Genomic DNA, 18,102 nt, shown 5'->3' with positions numbered 1-18,102 from the left:
CACACACACACATACATATATACAGGCGGAGAGGATGATCCAGAGAGGTGTCATTTTACAAAGAGCAGCCTTATATACAGTATTCTATCATGTGTGATTGTGAACATGTTGATTTCCACCTGTTGCAGGTAAAATTAAAGCCAATGGTGCCCTATGAAGTCTCAACTGATAGACATAAATGTGTCTGCACATAGAAAACATGTAAAGGTGAACAGGAAATGGAAGTAGAATTCAGAGAATCAAAGCTAAAGCTAGGTTTATTGCCTGTTCATCATCACGAGAGGTGTGCAAATGTATGTGTAATTTAATGAAAAATTGCTTTGAACACAAATCTCTGTAAAGTCTAATATAGTTAAAATAAATCCTCAAAGTAAAGAATCAGGAATGGTTAAAGTGATAACATAACTTTATTCATCAATGACTTTCAGATAAATATGTCATACGGAGTGCACATCATGTGCCCAGGATGTATTACATGGGACTCCATGTGCATTTCTTTGAAACCAGAAGTCACTGGGTCAAATGTTTTAGCTGCTTACTGCCAGCAAATAGAGTACAAGTGACAGTGGGAGGGCTTGTGGAGAAAAGGTGTGAGTGTGTGTGTGTGTGTGGGGGACTACAGGTGATCTGATGTTATTTTGAGAAACAACCATGAGGATGAATGTTCCACCACGTGAGGCATGTGGTCTCGTCTGTTGCCATGCGTGCTGGCAGATGTGAGAGACGAAGAGAGAGAGAGAGAGAGAGAGAGAGAGAGAGAGAGAGAGACATTGATGAGCAGTGTTTCACAACAGAATCTGAACAAGTGATGAAACTCAACTCAGTAGGAGTAGGAGCAGCAACAGGTGTGTGTGTGTGTGTGTGTGTGTGTGTGTGTGTGTGTGTGTGTGTGTGTGTGTTTGTGAGTGAGTGTGATCATGTGTGTGTTTGTAATGAATGTTTCTGGAGGGTCGAGCTGGCAGGACAGCTGTAGCGTCTTGTCACAACATCCCAACAAAAACAGGGATGATGAAACCACCTTTCTGCTATAATAAGACTGTTAACACATATATTACATTCATTTATCCAGCCACCATAGCCAGAGGTTATAAGTATGTAGTATAATATAGTTTTTAAAATTCACCATTTTGTGTTTGCATAGGCTACTCACATTTGCTTCCTAAACTTAGACACACTGTATCAATGATAATGGGAAGACAAAGTCTTCAGGATACATCATCTTGGGAGAATTAATATCTAAAATGTTGTATAAAAAAATAAAATATCGAAAATCTTTGATTTTGTAGGGCCTGTCACTATACACATGTTTTAATCTAAAAACAAGCTTGAGAGAAAAAGAAACATTTAAGCTAACATTAGCAGCAGTGTGCAACTTGAAATGGTTTTAAAAACAGCACAGGCTGTGCTAAAGAAAGACAGGGTAGTAATATTAAACAAAGTAAACAAAGAAGTACAGCCATAAATATTGTTATCGAAAGAAAATGTCTGACAGCCATCATTTCCATCGTTTCTGGAAGAAACAACACGGTACTTCTGATACGATATGCAATCGTACTGACTCGAATGAATGACAGGTAATTTATATCAGTGTATTTACTGACACACTTGCCTCAACTCAATACTGCATTTTAAGGTGGTGTTGGATAAAGGTTTGATACTGGTAAATAGAAACCTTAAGCAGGAGTGGACTATTTGGTGGACAGCTCTTAGCTGACAGGTCTGAAGGTGTTCGGATGGAGGCTTTATCCTGTGTAAAAAATAATATCTATACTAATTTCATTGCAATATATCAGTCCAGGGCCAAAGAGGGAACTCTATATTTATATTTCTTGCATGAACTTAAAAGCCAACATCCCAGATTAGTCTTTGTTTGTAATGCTCTAACATATTAAACAGGTAGCCTTTGAGTCTTATGTTGCTTTCTTCTTAGTCAGTCATCAACTGACTGAGCACTTGCTGGGACTTTCCATGTGATCCTGTAGTTTGGCCTACTCTTAAAATAGACTTAATTACACTCTGAGGACTCTCAACATCACCATGCAGATTGCTAAACACTCCATGTGGTTCACATCATAATACTATAGTCTTTGATTTTCACTTTTTACATTCACCCATCAACACTCTATGATCATTCACACAGGAAACTAGTTATTTCATTACTGCAACTGTAAATTATAATACACACACATAGTCAGGTTACAGCTGTCGAGTGTGCTTTAATATACTGCCATGTGACCTCTTGTTGATATATTTTAACATGCAGAGTGTGCAGAAATCTTTGACCTTTCGAGTATATCAAGTTGTTGCATTAAAACCTCAGGCATGAAGCCACAGATGCACCTGTTTCAAAAGCTTTAGTGACAAGATATCTGTAACAAACAGCAGTAATGTTTGAATGCTTCCGACTATTCTGATAAAATTAGAGTAAAAGTTGTTTTTATGCTTTCCATACTCCATACTGTAAATGTTTTTCCAATGTTACAAACAGACAACTACTGAATAGAAGACGTAATTAGTCTGCAGTGCAACAAGCATGTTATCCTCATCTGCAAATCTGTCCATGTTGCACCAACAGGATGTGTCTCAACACCAGAACTGCATTAGCTAAAATACTGCCATGCTGATTCTTAGAAGTGCATGCTTGCAGTGCACCATGTGCTGCTACTGACATGTTGTACAGATTGTCTAGTGTGTCATGAGTTATGAGGAGCCAGAAAATGCCCCCTCCTCTTTCTCTGTTTAGACATGTAAGCATACACTTATTCAGTCACATGGACACACACACACACACACACACACACACGCACACACGCACACACACACACACACACAGAGCTCTGACTTTTTAAAAAAAGAACGAGAACAAACAAACAATCGGTTTCACATGCTGCAACATTTTCAGGAAGTTAACGCTCTGCAACATGACTTCAATGATCAAAGGGTTTTAGGTGAAACATTTACAGTACTCACTAATCTCTTTGTTATCATCCTTACTGTATGCTGATGACAGATCTAATACACAAGTCTTGGTGAACTTCCACAACAACAATGGAAACATTAACTTCCTGGTAATTGAATGTAAAAAACACAGACTTAAATCACACAAGAATGGCTACTGTACTTTTACCTTGAATTACCTTACAGATGAATATAAATATGCCATGTGTCTAACCTAGCTGAGAGTCAATCTTTATTTGTTAAGTGCCAGCAGATTTTATCTTAAGGCACTTTACAAAAAGCAGGTGAAAAAAACTATTATCAGTAACTCATTGTTACTGATAACAGTTAACCCAGTGACCTCGACGGGCTAGTTAAAGACCATCTAGCACAGTCCAAAATAAAATGTCTTTATCCAGTCTTGAAGTATCAGCTGATGCTGTTTTGGGGATTTGATAAAAATACAATGGAAACCCCCCTGCATACTGGTTACTCCCACACAATCCACAATGCAACCAAATACTCTGGAGGAATTCAAAGGACAGCTTCATCTTTTAATAAGACCAGGAGTGACTAAGGTTCAGGGGACTTCACAGCCACATCACTGTGTGAGGGTGTAATATTTTAAGCTCAGGAAAATCACTTCCTGAACTCTAATTACTTCTCTCCAAAACAGAGAATTAGCCATTAAGCACATCCCTGAGGCCCTGCATCATTTTGGTTGAGAGTTTTGTGGAGATTTGAATGTGATCCAGAGTGAGGTCTTTAGCAGAGAGCAGTTTGACTTCTTGATCAGTTCTCATCAATAAATCTCTTTGGCATTTTTAAATCCCATTTACAGCCAGAAGTGTAGTAAAAGTCCTAACCCAAACTGGGTCTTAACTTGATAAAAGTAAAAGTAGGACAGCATACAGCAAGAACATGAACTTATCCATAAATATCTTTGTACAGCTAAAACTTCATGCATCCAAAACTGTTGAAAAACCGACCTTAATCTCACGTCTAATAAACCACGTAGTTTAAAACACCTGTAGTATGAATATTCTGTTTTATCAGATTTTTGAGTTAAACAAAGTGAGAGCAGAGCTATAGAGCAAAAGGGCTACAAAGGAACTTTAAGAACAGCAAAAATGTCATTATAAAAAAGACAAAACAAAATAGAAATCATTAAACACTAAAAATAACTTTAACGAGAGCAAAGACAAGTAGTATGCCTACATAGAGGTATGAATTTACCTCAGACATACACAAAGCACATCATCACTTCTGTAATCACCCTGTGTTTCATTCAATCTGATGGTCTTGGTCAAGGATGTGTGAGGGGATTAAGGCTGTACATGTCTGATAACCCATCCATGAGAACAGCTCTAAAGTAGCCTAGTGTCTAGTGTAATAAGGAAGTACAATATCTACCCTGAAAGCCTGAAGGGTCACGTTTTGTTGATAGGAATTACTTCAGTAAACTAAATATCTCAAAATAAAGGACAGCAGCTTTTTGTTGTCTAAATACTCTCCTCCCCTCGTCACAGTAAAGTCAGTTATATAATCATATCCAATGCCGTTTTTAAAATGTTTTCTCAAAGACACTCATCATTTGGATTACTTCATCGGTTTTCTTTTGCTGAAAACGTGTTGTTACTTGTGCTGTCTTCTCCCAGAGGTTTCGCAAGCCTTGAGTTGATAAACAAAGCCACGTGTTGCAGGGAAGTTTCCAAAGTGGGCGGATCTTTTGTATTTCCGGGTTCTGACTTGAGGATATAAGAAGAGCTGCGCAATGTCAACAGTAGATCAGAAAGACGTGAAGGAGAAGTCGCTTTCAAACAAGCAGGAGTGGACGTTGACTCAAGCAGGAACTATTTTCCTGATATTCATTTCTTTAAGTGAACATCACTGAAGTGGGATGCCTTTCCTCGGACAGGACTGGAGGTCACCGGGTCAGAGTTGGGTTAAAACCGAGGAGGGATGGAAAAAGACATCAACAGAGGACAAAAACAACAATGTCTCCGTGGAGAGGTTGGTCATAAAGCCTCTAGAAATGAACTCTTTTTTTTATTTCGCAACTCTTGAATGCGCCATCAATTACAAGTTAGTTTGAAAACGGATGGAGGGAGAAAAGAGTGAACAGTTCTTTGGAGTTTGAACATCTTTCTGAACAAACATCAGGCCTGTTTCCTTTGTGTTGTCTATCTCCTTACCCCCAGCGTCTTTTTCTGGGGTCATGTTTCTTTTCCAGGCTAATCACTGAGCTATTAATAACCTCAAAACAACTGAGTGGATTAACAAACGTCAGATGAGTCCACTTCCCCGAATCAGTACACTTATTGTAACATGGCCTGAGGTAATACTAAGAACACAGATAACACAGGGAGTTAGAAATGTGTTTGATGTTATGGTGTCTTATTCGTTTCTGAAAAAAACCCAAAAACGGTTTTCTTTGCTGACAAGACATCGCAATTGTTGAAACAATAACACAAAAATATGGTTCCTTGTGCTTTTTCCAGCTTCTGCAAAGCCGAGGAGGAGGAGGAGTGTTTCAACAAGGAGAACCTGCTGCTCTCTCTCACCTATGACATGGATGCCAAGAAGAGGAAAAAAGACCTCATGAACAACAACACCAAGGTCCCCTGTGAGTCTAAATGACAGTTATTCTCAAAAAATAATCAAAGGATCACCTTTTTGTTTATTATGTGTTGGGTTACAAATCACATAATGATAAGACCCCAATGTTAAGTTCTTTCAAAAATACACAGAGGAGACACTCATGGGGATGTTATGTAACATTCATGAGATAGGCTTTTTGAAAATAGTATTGTTTATGATTTATTTTCCATAATTTCCAAAACTTTTTCGATTACCCTGAAAGTTTTTCTTTCATATATAAGGTGTGTTTGTGCGCATTTGTTACAATATTTAAGCTTATTGGGGGAAGGCTACTTATGTTTAAACATTATGTTTTCACTCAGATTTCCACCAGGAAATGTGGATTTATGTTCATAAAGGAAGCACCAAGGAGGTAACAAACCAACTCATTAAGTTTCACATTGTCAATGCTAATGCAAACATGCATAGAAAATCCTATACTCCTCCAGAGCTACACGCTAATACCATGATAATTAAATTCTCTCAGCGCCACGGATATTGTACACTGGGAGAAGCCTTCAACCGCTTAGATTTCTGCAGCGCCATCAAGGACACCAGGAGATTCAATTACGTCGTCAGGGTGAGTCTTGTCTCTTTTTTTACACTTTTTTTTTTCTTCTTCCTCTGTGGTTGTTTATAGTAGATGTCCTGTAGTGTCATAGAAGGGATCTGGTTCAGGAGGGCGTGTAGGATTTTGTGAGACTCTTATCAATACTGAGCAGAGTACAGATGAACTCCCAGGGAGGTTTTCTGTGTGTTTATGGTGTGTGTGGGGGGGGGGTGTTACATTTTGCTGTAAAAATATCACCATTCAGTGTCCCTTCATTAATTTTTTACTTTAGCATCCTTAAAACTCCACAGTATTTTGATTGAAAATACGCTCAGGATGCCAAATCCTCTTGAGAGCGTTGTGACACCAGCAACATCATTATGTCATTATCAAAAAATTAATTATTTATCAACCATAAATCACTTGAAAAAGCTTTTTTTCTGCCCACATCTAAGTACTACCACACTGAACCAAACACATAGCTCTCCCACATGTGCTCCCATGTGAGCTGAGGGCTGCATGTGGTCCTGGTCTCCTGAGGTAGTGTGCGTGTGTGGGAGGGGTCAAACTGAGGGGTGCAACAGCTGTGCGGTGAGGTGCAACCACCCGGCAGGGGTTTATGAAACCAGACCCGGTGGTTGTCAGGTGATTCAGTCCCTCAAAACACATCACAGCCACTTGCCTATCTCAGGCAGATTCGGGCTGCCTTCTATTGTGTCGTCTCCTTCTCCTTTCCTCATCCACTATTTGAACTTCTCTCCACCATTTAAATGCCAGCCTGATAAATGTTTTGGAACAGAGCAATTCAGGTTCAGCCAGGAGGAGACAATCCCATTTCTAACTCTGGCAGAACATTGAGATAGCAGGGGGATCATGTTTTATTATTTCAATGCTTTAGTCCACAACTATAAACACAAGTGTAGGGTGTCATCATCTAGAATACAAAACAGTTCTCAAAGCAACTCAGGCTTTTAATTCTTGCATATATCTTTCCACAGACAGTTGTAGCCATTTGTTTCTGCCTCTGTTGGAAGTTTTGGATTTGACCTTTTTAGCGCAGGCTCCAGCTAACAAGTGCAGTGTAGTGTGGAAAGCCCGAAGAACAATACGGCTGTGAAACCCAAGCATCCAGTCTGCACACAGTGTCCCAGGTCACTGCTCTTCACCGGTTGTGTGTGATGGCATTTGTGGGTTCGTTTAACCCCGTCTCAGTTACACAGATCAGGTTCTGCCACAAAGAGAGACAACGGGGACAGTGGCCCTCTCTCTCTCTCTCTCTGCTCAAAGGACATGTGGAGGTTATTTCAAGGAGACAGAAACCTTAAAATGAAGTTATTTAAACAGTGTCACACAAGAAGATGTACTGCTCTGACATGAAATCTTATGCAAAAAAGGTGAAGTGCTGGCTGCATGCAAACCTGAGCTGTACTTTGAAACTGTATCTTAATATAGTCGTTTGCAACACATCCGTTTCACATTGAATGTTAAATTGCATTGTCCATATTAAATATATTCAGTACATATTACAATTTTGGCGTGACTGTGGAAAAGTGTGAGCAGCATGTCAAGCTATGAGTTTCGGTGTGGTGAACAGCAGGAGCTAAAAGTAGACACGGAAACGCACGTTGTTCTGCCCGGCTGAACTACAAAGAGAGGAACACTTGATGTGCTGCTAAAAGAAAAGAAAAAAGAAAAGAAAAAAGGCCAGGGGATTATGTTTCAGGAATGGTGATGGAAAGAATGGGGGGTGAAAACAGGAGCCATGAAAGTGGCAAAGAAGCTTAAAGTTGTTCTAAATAACAGAAATGGGAGGTTGAAGATTTTATAAAGGAAACGTATAAACTTGTTATTTAAGTTTTATTCATTCTTACCTGCTGTCGGGGACATTCATTTCATGACATTGTCTTTTTCTTGAACCTATTACTTTCTTAAATATGTAGTGCCTATGCCTTTCATAACTGACCTACTAGCACTGCTATTAATCACTCCAGTTTAGCATTAAGTAGACCACAATATGTTGATGTTGATATGATGACTGAGGTCGCATGCTCGGGTCAGAATTGAGCAAGAGGGGACTTGAGTTTCTCCATGATGTCACAGCATCTGTGACATGCCAGACATGCCACCCTGGAACTGGCTGCTGTCGGCTCGCCAATGGCAACAATTTAGCAGACACACAAACGCGCACTAGTGCACACACAGTCTGTCAAATGATTCAGCTTATTCACAAGACAGCAGGCTCAGGAGTCAAATGATTAAAAGCTTGTTTGTGGAGGCTGACGTTGATGACAGGCCGGGCTCCTGTCCAACACCTTTCCAGTAGTTTCTTCCAATCACGAGCCAAGCAAGCTGTTATACGGTTGTTAATGACCAGGTGGAGGAGCTCCAAATTTTGTTGTAGACGCCATTTGCTATTAAAAGGGCATGTGCTTTTTAGTGAGAATGCAGCATAATAAACATCAAGTAATGAGTCAAAGCAGAGAGTCCTCGCAGCCGACAGGAGGAAATTTACGATGTTTCTTTTTTTTTTTTTCTTCGCCTCTAGCTCCTGGAGCTTATCGCCAAGTCCCAGCTCCCCTCGCTCAGTGGAGTGGCGCAGAAAAACTACATGAATATTCTGGAGAGGGTGGTACAGAAAGGTGAGCCCTGTTGATCTTATTAAGCTACTTTTCCTCTCAGTTTCTTTCTTCTTTATTTGTCCAGTGGTTTTATCTTTTTGCTCTGGGTTTATTCGTTTACACGTACAAACACCTCGCTCTTACCATATGAAGACAAATACACAGACAGGCAGTCCTTTCAGTCTAATTAACAATCACTAGGTGTCTCCCTCTCTTTTAAAGTGAGCACATAAAGACGGTTATTATAAGTAGACCATGATACGATCCTCGTGTCTCTTAGCTTTGAGCACATCTAAAGAAAGCCACACAGGGATTGTGGTGCCTTAAAGACACCAGAAGAAAACACTGACAGTCAGCAGACCCCTCTGCAACCCACAGTGTAAACCAAATGTTCCCTCTGCTAAACACAGATTAAGGCTGTTTAGGTAGCGTTATGAAATCTGTCGGCCAAATACTTTGAGCATCACAGCAGAGGAGTAGAACTGCTCCAAAACATTTAGTTTCATAATCGGGTTTTGGATGATTCACAATAAATATTTAATGGTTTGGATGTATGCCTGTCGGAGACTGATCTCTCTGCCGCCTCCAGAATTGTAAACGGTATTTACTCTTTGGTTTTGATTGGATTCAAACTCATTTGGTTCAGTGATTATCTTCTGATTTGTCCCCTAAGTTCTCGATGACCAGCAGAACGTTCGTCCCATCAAGGAGCTGCTGCAGACGCTCTACGTCTCACTGTGCGTTCTGGTTCAGGACATGGGCAAGTCTGTGCTGGTGGGGAACATCAACATCTGGGTGCACCGCATGGAGAACATTATGCAGTGGCAGCAGCAGCTCAAAAACATCCAGATCACCAGGGTAGGCGTTGATGAAAACATTCAGGCTCACAAAAAAAAAAAAAAATTAAATGTTCTTTATATTCATCACTTGAATTGCCCCCCAGGGATGAATAAAGTTTTAAAATTGAATTTTACCCCCTTTGTTTTCTTTAGCCGGCGTCCTCAGGCATGTCTCTGACTGACCTGCCTGCCAGTCTGCAGCTGAACATAATGCAGCGTCTGTCGGATGGCAGAGACCTGGTCAGCCTGGGCCAGGTGTGCCCTGAGCTGGAGCCCCTCACGGAGGACCGGCTGCTGTGGAAGAGACTCTGTCAGCACCACTTCACAGACAGACAGGCATGTAGACACAAGCTTCAATCCAATTCAAACGCATACAGTCCAGCTGTCTTCCTCATCGTTCGATAGAATAAGCCACTTCCTCAACCTGACCTGCATGTTACAGAATAGTGACAGTTCAGTAAGATAACATAAAAACACTGTCGAAGGAGGTCAAGCACGTCTGGTGGTGGAATGTGAGTCGGCTGTGTGTCTGTACAGACCCGACAGTAATCTGGCACCATGCTCGTAAGCGAGTTTGGTGATTAAGTGAAAGCAATTTGTTATTCATATTTTATAAATGTAAGTAGAAAACATTACACACTCAGGGTTGTATATGGTGGTGATTTCAGGTCAGAAAACTCTCAAGAGAGCTGGCATTAAAGAGGAATTTCAATTCCTCCTCCAGTCATGTCCTAAAGTCTGTTTTCCTTCTCTTCAGATCCGAAAGCGCCTGATGGTGTCAGATAAAGGTCACCTGGAGTGGAAAAGGATGTACTTTAAGATGAGCCGCTGCTACCCTCACAGAGAGCAATACAGTGACACCCTCCACTTCTGCACACATTGCCACATCCTCTTCTGGCAGGTAGTGTTTTTTTTAATATATATATATATATATATATATATATATTTATATCGTACTTTCTTCTTGATCAAAGGGAAAGCAAAGCTGGGCTTGGAAGAGAGAAGCGAATAAATAACCGAATGTTGATCTCCTGTTTGTCTTCGCAGGACACAAAACATCCCTGCACAGCCAACAACCCAGAAAGTTGCACTATGTCGCTCTCTCCTCAAGACTTTATCAACCTTTTCAACTTCTGACACTCCCCCTCTTGAATCCAGATGAACTGATGTACATACTGTACATAGAGATGTACAATGTTTTTCTTTAATAGCACAATGAATCCCTGGATGTGTATTTAGTTGAGGTATAACTGGAGGCATTGGGACAATTATGCAATCGAGTTTGTTTTGATAGAGCACAGAGGCCTGTGGGAGAGTTCACAGTGAGTGAATGTGACGGAGAGAAGAGCTGTAGCAGCAGTCGAGATGTAGACGGAGGAGGGAAACAAAGTGGATAAAGGGAACACTCAGCTGTCAGTATTTAGTCTTAGTTTATTGTCGTTGAGAAAGACTTGTCGAAAGTACGACACAATGTTTGACCTTTTTAGAAGTCAATGCTTGTTTTTCCCAAATTTGAAGAATTTGGTGTTTATCTCTGTTTTTAAACTTTTTTTTATTCTTTTTCTTAACACAGAAAGTAGACAATGACTCAAACCTGTTTCCTTAAAGTTGTAAAGTGTTGAACAGATACTTTAAGCCTAAGGTTGAGTCTTGAGTTGCTGCAGTTCCTAAGAGATGATGAATGTAAGCGAGGGAGTCAGTAACTGCTTGTTAGACTGAGTGATGATTCCTTGATATTTAGATGCACCATAATGTTTTCTATTTTCCTTGTCGTTTTTCACTTTTTATAAAGATTTGATATGACTTTTTTAACATTTCATTGTGTGTTCATTTTCTGGCTGTGGCTGCTTTAGCAACAGCGCCTGAGTGCAGTATTACCAAAACATCAGAGTCAGTTTAACATCGGTGTGTGTGCCTTCTCATGTAACTTGAAACTGGTACAGCTTCATCCTCCTTTTGTTTTTTTCCCATCATCAGCAAGTGTCTCCTCCACAAAGAGAGTACTCTTTGCGATCTGAGAGAGCTAAATTGACTGTTTGCAACATGTTACTTCCTGTAACCTCCTGCATGTTCCATTTTTTTTACACCCAGCTGGGTTGACTTTTATTTATTGAGATTTTTGGCAAGTGGCTCGGCTTGCACTATTGGGTTTGGAATAGGAATAGCAATAAAGAGGAATTTTGACCCACGTTCCTCTATCACTGCTCAGACAGTGAGGAATGATGTACATGCTATGCAATGCATTCTGTTTATGTTCTGTTGAATAAATAAAATAAATACTCTCAACTCTGCCATCAGTTCTATGTGGTCTTACTATAATGTGACTTCTCTTATCGCTAACTGAAGCAAAACATCCTTTAGAAAGGTGTAACATACACAGGCCTTGGCTCCTTTGAAAAGGAGCTGCTGTTTATGGGCTGGTCTTGGAACAGCAAAGTTGTGCCCTCTGTTGGACAAATGCTGAACTGGATGAAAATGCTTGTAGACTAAAACACTTGGCAAAAAAGCTGCTGGTACTTTGCAACCTCGGGACATCTTTGCTGTCACTGTTTAGATGTTAAATCAGTATGTGATATAAACTCAATTTCAAAAATCTTGTGATATAAATTCCTAAAGACAGAAAAACCACACCATGCAATTCAAAAATTATATTAAACAAATCGTATGGCATAAGTGACATGACATTCCTTTCTCTTTAATGATGATGGAGATGTGATTATTGAGGCTAACTTTCTTCACTGTTGGAGTCGGTCTTAAAAGTGGAAACACAAAGCGTCTTGACACAAGTGGACCTCTCCAGAGAGATTCAAAGAGCTCCACAGCTAATCACGACATGCCTGCTGTGTAATAACACTCGGCTGGTTGAACAACGACTCTCTCTGTGTAATCAACAACAAACACTGTGAGCACAAGTATCCAAACACACTTTTCTCAAACAATACATTTAATTGTGGCAGTCAGACAACAGATGAGGTCAAAACATAAGTTAGAAAAGCAATGACAGTCTAGACTTTATAAACAATATAATACATCTCTGCTGGTTAAACAATGTACTCAAATAAATACAATGTATACAAATATAGTGTCAATATTATTCTGATATAGAAATGAGATTTATTAGTCACTGTTGTTGTTTGCATCTCTGCAGCATTGCACATACAGTACAAACACTGCCCTGATCCTCAGGGCTTCAGGTAGCTTTTACAGAGAAATCAACATGTCAAAGCTTGATGTGAATGACTGGCAAAGGCATGAAAGAGAAAGCTGTCAAGGCAATAATACACAAATATGTTTTTAAGGCTATATAAATCGATAATTTGGCCCACAAAGTAACTTTTTTCTTCAATTATTCAAAGCCTAAACATGCCATCATTGCATGCTCATTTTCTTTACAAAACCGTTTGACACAACATTTAGTCATTGCCCATCCAAAGAAGTCGTCAGTGTATTGTTACCTAAACAGCTGAAAAAGAAGGCAATGGTAAAGGTACATTCCTAACTTTGTGAGTTCAAAATGATTATTTCTTTGAATTCTTATCTATCTAAAGCAATATTTTCAAAGTTATAGCTCGCAAACTGGCTCGCCATCTACCACACTACTAACAGGCTGTGTTTGATATCGTTCACTTATTCACAACTCCTTATCCCCGCTTATCAAGACATTAAAGACGAACAGAAAAGTGCTAATCTCAAAAAAATGGTCTAATTATTTCATTTTTTGTCATTTAGCCCAATGCATACGGGTATGCTCTGTGTAATCAGCTCCAGGGAGTGAAAAAAAGCCTTTTTGAGCTTGATGGTCATTTCTGTGTTCTGTCTCCATCAAATAAAAAGAAACAACATAAAAACAGTCCTTGGTTTACGAGTTGTACAGTACTTTTCAGGTGCATGGTGTGATAAATTATTTTAGTATATCATTACACATTTGCTTTACAGAAAGATGAACTCATGTTTGTGTAGGTCATTCCAGATGTGTTTGTTCACCACCTTATTTGCCTCTATGAAGGTTTATTCTCTGATGGGCCCACTGCTCAACAGAAATGTAGTTTTGCTTGTGTAAATTATGTAATCTGAATTGTGAATCAAGTGGACTATATTGGTAACAGTGATTGATTTCACTCACAGCCATTGTCTTTTATAAGCCCTCTCACTCATCCAACCTTTTTTTTTTGACTATCGTGCATGCAAACATACCTTCTACACCTTCCTACTACCTTCTAGTGCCTCTTTAAACACATAAGCACCAGAAGCAACTTTTTAATGAACTCCTGCTGCAGGAGTCCCCAGTGTTTGACATGACAGAAGATTCTCAGCAGGTCAAATGAAATAAAAATAAAAACTGTTGCATATAGTCATTGCTGTCATCCAACTATGTACCTCCTGTATCCCTCCAATGTATTTCTTTTAAAGAATGCTACGATATGTCACTGGAGAAAAGGTGATGTGGGGTAGTAATGTTATAATGTTTTTTTTGTTTTGTTTTGTTTTTTGCAGAAGTGCTGTTTCAGCAGTCAGAAACAAACTGTCCGGGTCTTCTTGCTTTCACTAATTTCAGTAGTTGTTAATGCGTTACAGATTTCTGAGTTAGCACTCAGGCTACACCTACCCTCGTTAAATCCATCTCTATCAGATTTGGCAGCACACATTGTCTCTGAACTTTCAGTGCATGGACTCCAGAGATGAGAGCAGGGTGAAACCCCACAAAACCTGCAGTGTAAAAACCCACTGCAGAGGATCCCGAGATGCTGGGAATCCCCCCCGCGAGGCTCATGAGGCGTAGCTGGGAAGAGAAGTCGACACTGCCGAGCTGCAGCCCTGTGTGTGCAGACAAATGATTAAGCACTATTTAAATTGATTTAGGAGTATTGCATGCTTTTTAAGTATCTGGTAAGACTGAAAGAATGAAGTTGCAAAGGAAAGCAAAGAGGAGAGTTACCAGAGTTAGTAAATATCACAGAGAGGCACGTTCTCTCTTTCAGAGTTCTGAATAATCCACTCAATCGCATCCCAACCCTACAGATTCACACGGAGAAATGGAAGATTAAAGAAGAAACAAACACAGCGAGAGAACACCTTCCATTTGTTCATCCGGGAAACTTTCAAACGGCAGAGAAACTATCAGAGGGGGTCAAGTACGTCTCAGTTAGACGGCATGCGAAAGAAAACAATGAACAGAGAGGAGTTTTTCTTTTGTTACCTTCCGAGCATTTGCGGACATTCTTCTCGCCATCATCCCCTCGAGGTAACTGCTTAGACTCACTCCCTTTACTGTAATGATGGCCTCCTGGGTCAGGACAGTGCTGAGGGTGGAGAGAGAAAGTGAGAGAGCACGAGGAGATTAAGTGGTGAACCAACAGCGTAACAATGAAAGAACACAGAGCCGGCCTCATCAGGTTCTTACTGTATCTCTCTGTGCACAATTCACATAGGTGGACTCATGCTCTCTGTTCCCTGAAATACTACCAAACATAATGAAAGAGTGAATAACTGAACAATGTACGTACACCTCAGGGTTGTCGGGGTGTGGTCTGTAAAGGAGCCTCTCGTCCACTGAGATCAGGTTGGTGAGAGTGATCTGGAAGATAAACTTTCTTGTTGAGGGGAAATGAAGCTGAAATAATGTCAGGTCAAACAAAGTGTGCACAACAACTGATGTGGAAAAAAGCAGCTTCTATAGAAACGTTCATTACGTTTCAATTATTGTTGTTATTATTTTCTCATTTATTTATTATGAACCCATTTTAATAAACAATAAATAAAAAAACAGGCTGCCTATCTGAATGTGGTTGAAAAAAACAAAAAACATATTTATTTTATTTCAATGTCAAAGGAGCATTCAGTCTTGCAGCAAATCAGTAATACAACACAGTGAAGGCTGAGGTGGAAACACACATGAAACAGGTTTTACATACTGTAGTATGGAAATCTTCATGCACTTTTTTCCTGATAATCTTGTCGTCTGAGTTGTACTTCCTGCCCCGCCGCACCTCGACTTTCTTTTTATTTATTATCACAAGCATTTCCATAAAACACCTCAACATATTTTGACAGACTACCAGCCTTTTTCCATAATGTATGCACATGTTTCCATTGCAAAACAAGATAGATTCATTTTGAATTTTAAATACTTTATTAATCCCTGAGGGAAATTCAGGTTTTACACTGTTATTTTAGGGACGTGCATTGGTGGAGTGATGTCAGAGTGGGGCTGCTACACATTGCTATGCAGGGAGGGTACCAGAGCAGTTTTGGGGGCTTAAGGGCATCTCGGCAGTGCTCGAGAAGTGTCCTTGCACCTCTCCAGCTATCAGACCATATTCCGACCCTCTGGTTCCCAACCCAAGTCCCTACTGCCGCCCCAATATCTGCTTATCTATCAGCTTGTAAGAAACACAGTCACTCTCTCAAGAGACATTGCTTGGATAAATATTATAATATAAGTCAAAAATGGATCTGCAGGTTTAATATTTGTCAATCTATGTGAGGTTCCTCGTCTTCCCAGCCACTTCAATCCGCATAACGTTCTCATCAATTTGTTGCTTGAGCAGTGATGTTTTTAGCGTTTTTATTAGTCCCGAGTGCTACACGGACTGTTTAAATGATGCTAATGAGATCAGTGCTAGCAGAGTTTGAACTTACATTTGTTGAGCAGAGCTCCATCTTCTTCTCCTCTGGGTCCACTATGGAGTGTTCCTTCACATACGTCTGCGTGTGGCTGGTTCCTAAAATCTACAAACACAATAAGACACAAACAACAACTTTTTTTAATTGATGTTTCCATCAAGACAGTAAAGCGAGCAATAAGTAGAAGTTAGTCCCGATGGAGCTTTGTCATGTCTATCCCTTTTTCTTTTGGGCTTCTTTTCCTGCATGTTTTTAAAAGGTTAAGATGATACTGACTGCTCGTACGATTCCCGGGAGACCCCACTCCGTGCTGAGGAGTCTGTGGCTGTGCAGGCGTCCCTTTTCATCCATACTGCGGTCCAGCACGTCTACCCCCACCACATTAGGGTTCATGGGGTTTGGGTACTTCCTCATGGCAGCTTTGATCACTGTCTCCCATGGGTAACTACACATAAAACACATCATATGGTACTGAATGAGTCATATGAAGGAAAAGAAACATTATAATGATTATAGATAAGACTACGAAGATGCTTAACAAAGAACAACAACAAAACAACATTGGCTTAATCATGCATACATTTTCTTTACAACCTGACAAAGAAGAAGAGGGGAAAAAAGGACCTTTGTATTAATTCCAGTTCACATGGTGTATGAAGACAATGCCCTGTACAGAAAGAGCTCCTCCGTTGTGCCTGTGTGAAACTCTGGGACAAAATTTGACTGGTGTTTGATTCGTGATGCTACTTTCTCATGGTGACTCTCCATCAGTCCATTGGCATGCATTTGGCAGGTGGATTCACAGACTTTCACTCCTGGTTATAATGTAGTGATATTTGTGATATATGTAGTGTAGTTTAAGGTCGTGTGAATAAATATTATGAGGAAACCGTGTGTGTGTCCTGCCTCATAAAAATACTCGCAACATCTAAAAAAAAAAAATAATAAAAAAAATAAAAATAGATTGTGACCAACCTGAAAACATGTTCCGTGCTCCAAATCTTCATTATTCAAACAGCCTTGACCTTATCGCTGTATTTCATCGGACCATTGTCATAAAGAGGAACAAGCTCCAGTAAGTAGAGAGAGAAGAAGACGGCCTTTAGGAGAGCTCACAGCCATCAATGAAGTGAGGAACAGTGAATATCTGCCTTTCTTTCTATGGAAGACTAAAGACTGCGCAATATACTCTGCTGATGAATGTGTCCTAGTTAAACATGCATACAACTCAAACTTCAAATATTATAACAATTAGCTCGCTCTGTAGAGGACGAGAGAAGCCGGTGCAGCAGCGCAGAAAGCCAGTGTCAAGTCAGACAGGGTAAGATACAGGACGAAGGTTAAGGACTTTCAAAATAAAACTCGTTTAAAATGTGGTTTTCAACTGTGGTTAAACAGTCTGAGTTAAACAGTCAGCACCCCAAGTCTTTGAAAAACCTGACGGTGAGATTGATTCATGCCTTTTAGAAACATTATAGAAAAGCATTTCAAATGAAAATCTTCTTTTTTTAGGCCTACAATATCGTATAATTTGCAACATAAGAAAATGCTACATAAAAAACAAAACAAAAACAAATTACACATATTTTATTTAGACTTTTTCGTCATTATATCTGATGGTATCTTTTATTTTATTATCTTATAGCTTTTTTTATAGCGAAGAAACAACTCACCTACACAGAAAACCTTCGTGCAACAACGTTTTAATAGCTTCTTCAAACAAGGCCATGCATAAATATATTACAGTTTTGTCTCAAATGACAGTGCTCTGCATTTCCTGTCGTGGTCTTTGTTATTCTGGTTAACTTCATGAAGAGGCTGAACTAACGCAGATGCTGCATCCGCTTCCACCTCTGCGCATGCGCAAAGCATCTTTCCATCATCCCGTCAAGTG

At 39.9% G+C, this 18,102-nt stretch overlaps 2 protein-coding genes across 3 annotated transcripts; one reads left to right on the top strand and one right to left on the bottom strand.

The window, feature by feature from the left end:
* Positions 1–4,677: 4,677 nt before the first annotated feature.
* On the top strand, positions 4,678–11,875 carry fbxo32 (F-box protein 32). The gene is made up of 9 exons (XM_079343918.1): positions 4,678–4,950; positions 5,439–5,563; positions 5,901–5,950; positions 6,065–6,157; positions 8,673–8,766; positions 9,419–9,603; positions 9,738–9,920; positions 10,342–10,485; positions 10,632–11,875. The coding sequence occupies exons 1-9, from the start codon at positions 4,838–4,840 to the stop codon at positions 10,719–10,721; spliced, it is 1,077 nt and encodes a 358-aa protein (XP_079200044.1). The 5' UTR covers positions 4,678–4,837; the 3' UTR covers positions 10,722–11,875.
* Positions 11,876–13,675: 1,800 nt separating this feature from the next.
* prelid3a (PRELI domain containing 3A) lies at positions 13,676–18,037 on the bottom strand. 2 transcript variants are annotated; one of them, XM_079343043.1, is made up of 8 exons: positions 17,882–18,037; positions 17,184–17,240; positions 16,485–16,653; positions 16,224–16,313; positions 15,089–15,159; positions 14,782–14,884; positions 14,521–14,597; positions 13,676–14,399 (listed from the first exon to the last, which is right to left on the bottom strand). In XM_079343043.1, exons 2-7 carry the CDS (start codon positions 17,213–17,215, stop codon positions 14,526–14,528), a joined length of 537 nt encoding a protein of 178 aa, XP_079199169.1. In that variant the 5' UTR covers positions 17,216–17,240; positions 17,882–18,037; the 3' UTR covers positions 13,676–14,399; positions 14,521–14,525. The 2 variants fall into 2 exon arrangements, with proteins under 2 accessions (XP_079199169.1, XP_079199170.1); XM_079343044.1 differs by lacking the exons at positions 14,521–14,597; positions 17,882–18,037 and having other exon boundaries at positions 17,184–17,552.
* Positions 18,038–18,102: the final 65 nt, after the last annotated feature.

This window comes from Symphodus melops, assembly GCF_947650265.1.
Source record: "Symphodus melops genome assembly, chromosome: 5".
NCBI classification, from domain to species: Eukaryota; Metazoa; Chordata; class Actinopteri; order Labriformes; family Labridae; genus Symphodus; species Symphodus melops.
Note: the sequence above shows the minus strand (reverse complement) of the source record. Positions and strands in the feature narration are given on the sequence as shown.

What these genes read in the sequence shown, in the direction of transcription:
- fbxo32 (XM_079343918.1), top strand. Translation starts at nt 4,838, where the DNA reads ATGCCTTTCCTCGGACAGGACTGGAGGTCACCGGGTCAGAGTTGGGTT. An exon ending in CAACAACACCAAGGTCCCCT is followed by an intron (nt 5,564 to 5,900) that starts GTGAGTCTAAAT and finishes GTTTTCACTCAG; the next exon opens with ATTTCCACCAGGAAATGTGG. An exon ending in GCCACATCCTCTTCTGGCAG is followed by an intron (nt 10,486 to 10,631) that starts GTAGTGTTTTTT and finishes TTGTCTTCGCAG; the next exon opens with GACACAAAACATCCCTGCAC.
- prelid3a (XM_079343043.1), bottom strand. Translation starts at nt 17,215, where the DNA reads ATGAAGATTTGGAGCACGGAACATGTTTTCAG. An exon ending in AGCACGGAACATGTTTTCAG is followed by an intron (nt 16,654 to 17,183) that starts GTTGGTCACAAT and finishes TTTTATGTGTAG; the next exon opens with TTACCCATGGGAGACAGTGA. An exon ending in TCCCGGGAATCGTACGAGCA is followed by an intron (nt 16,314 to 16,484) that starts GTCAGTATCATC and finishes TTGTGTTTGTAG; the next exon opens with ATTTTAGGAACCAGCCACAC.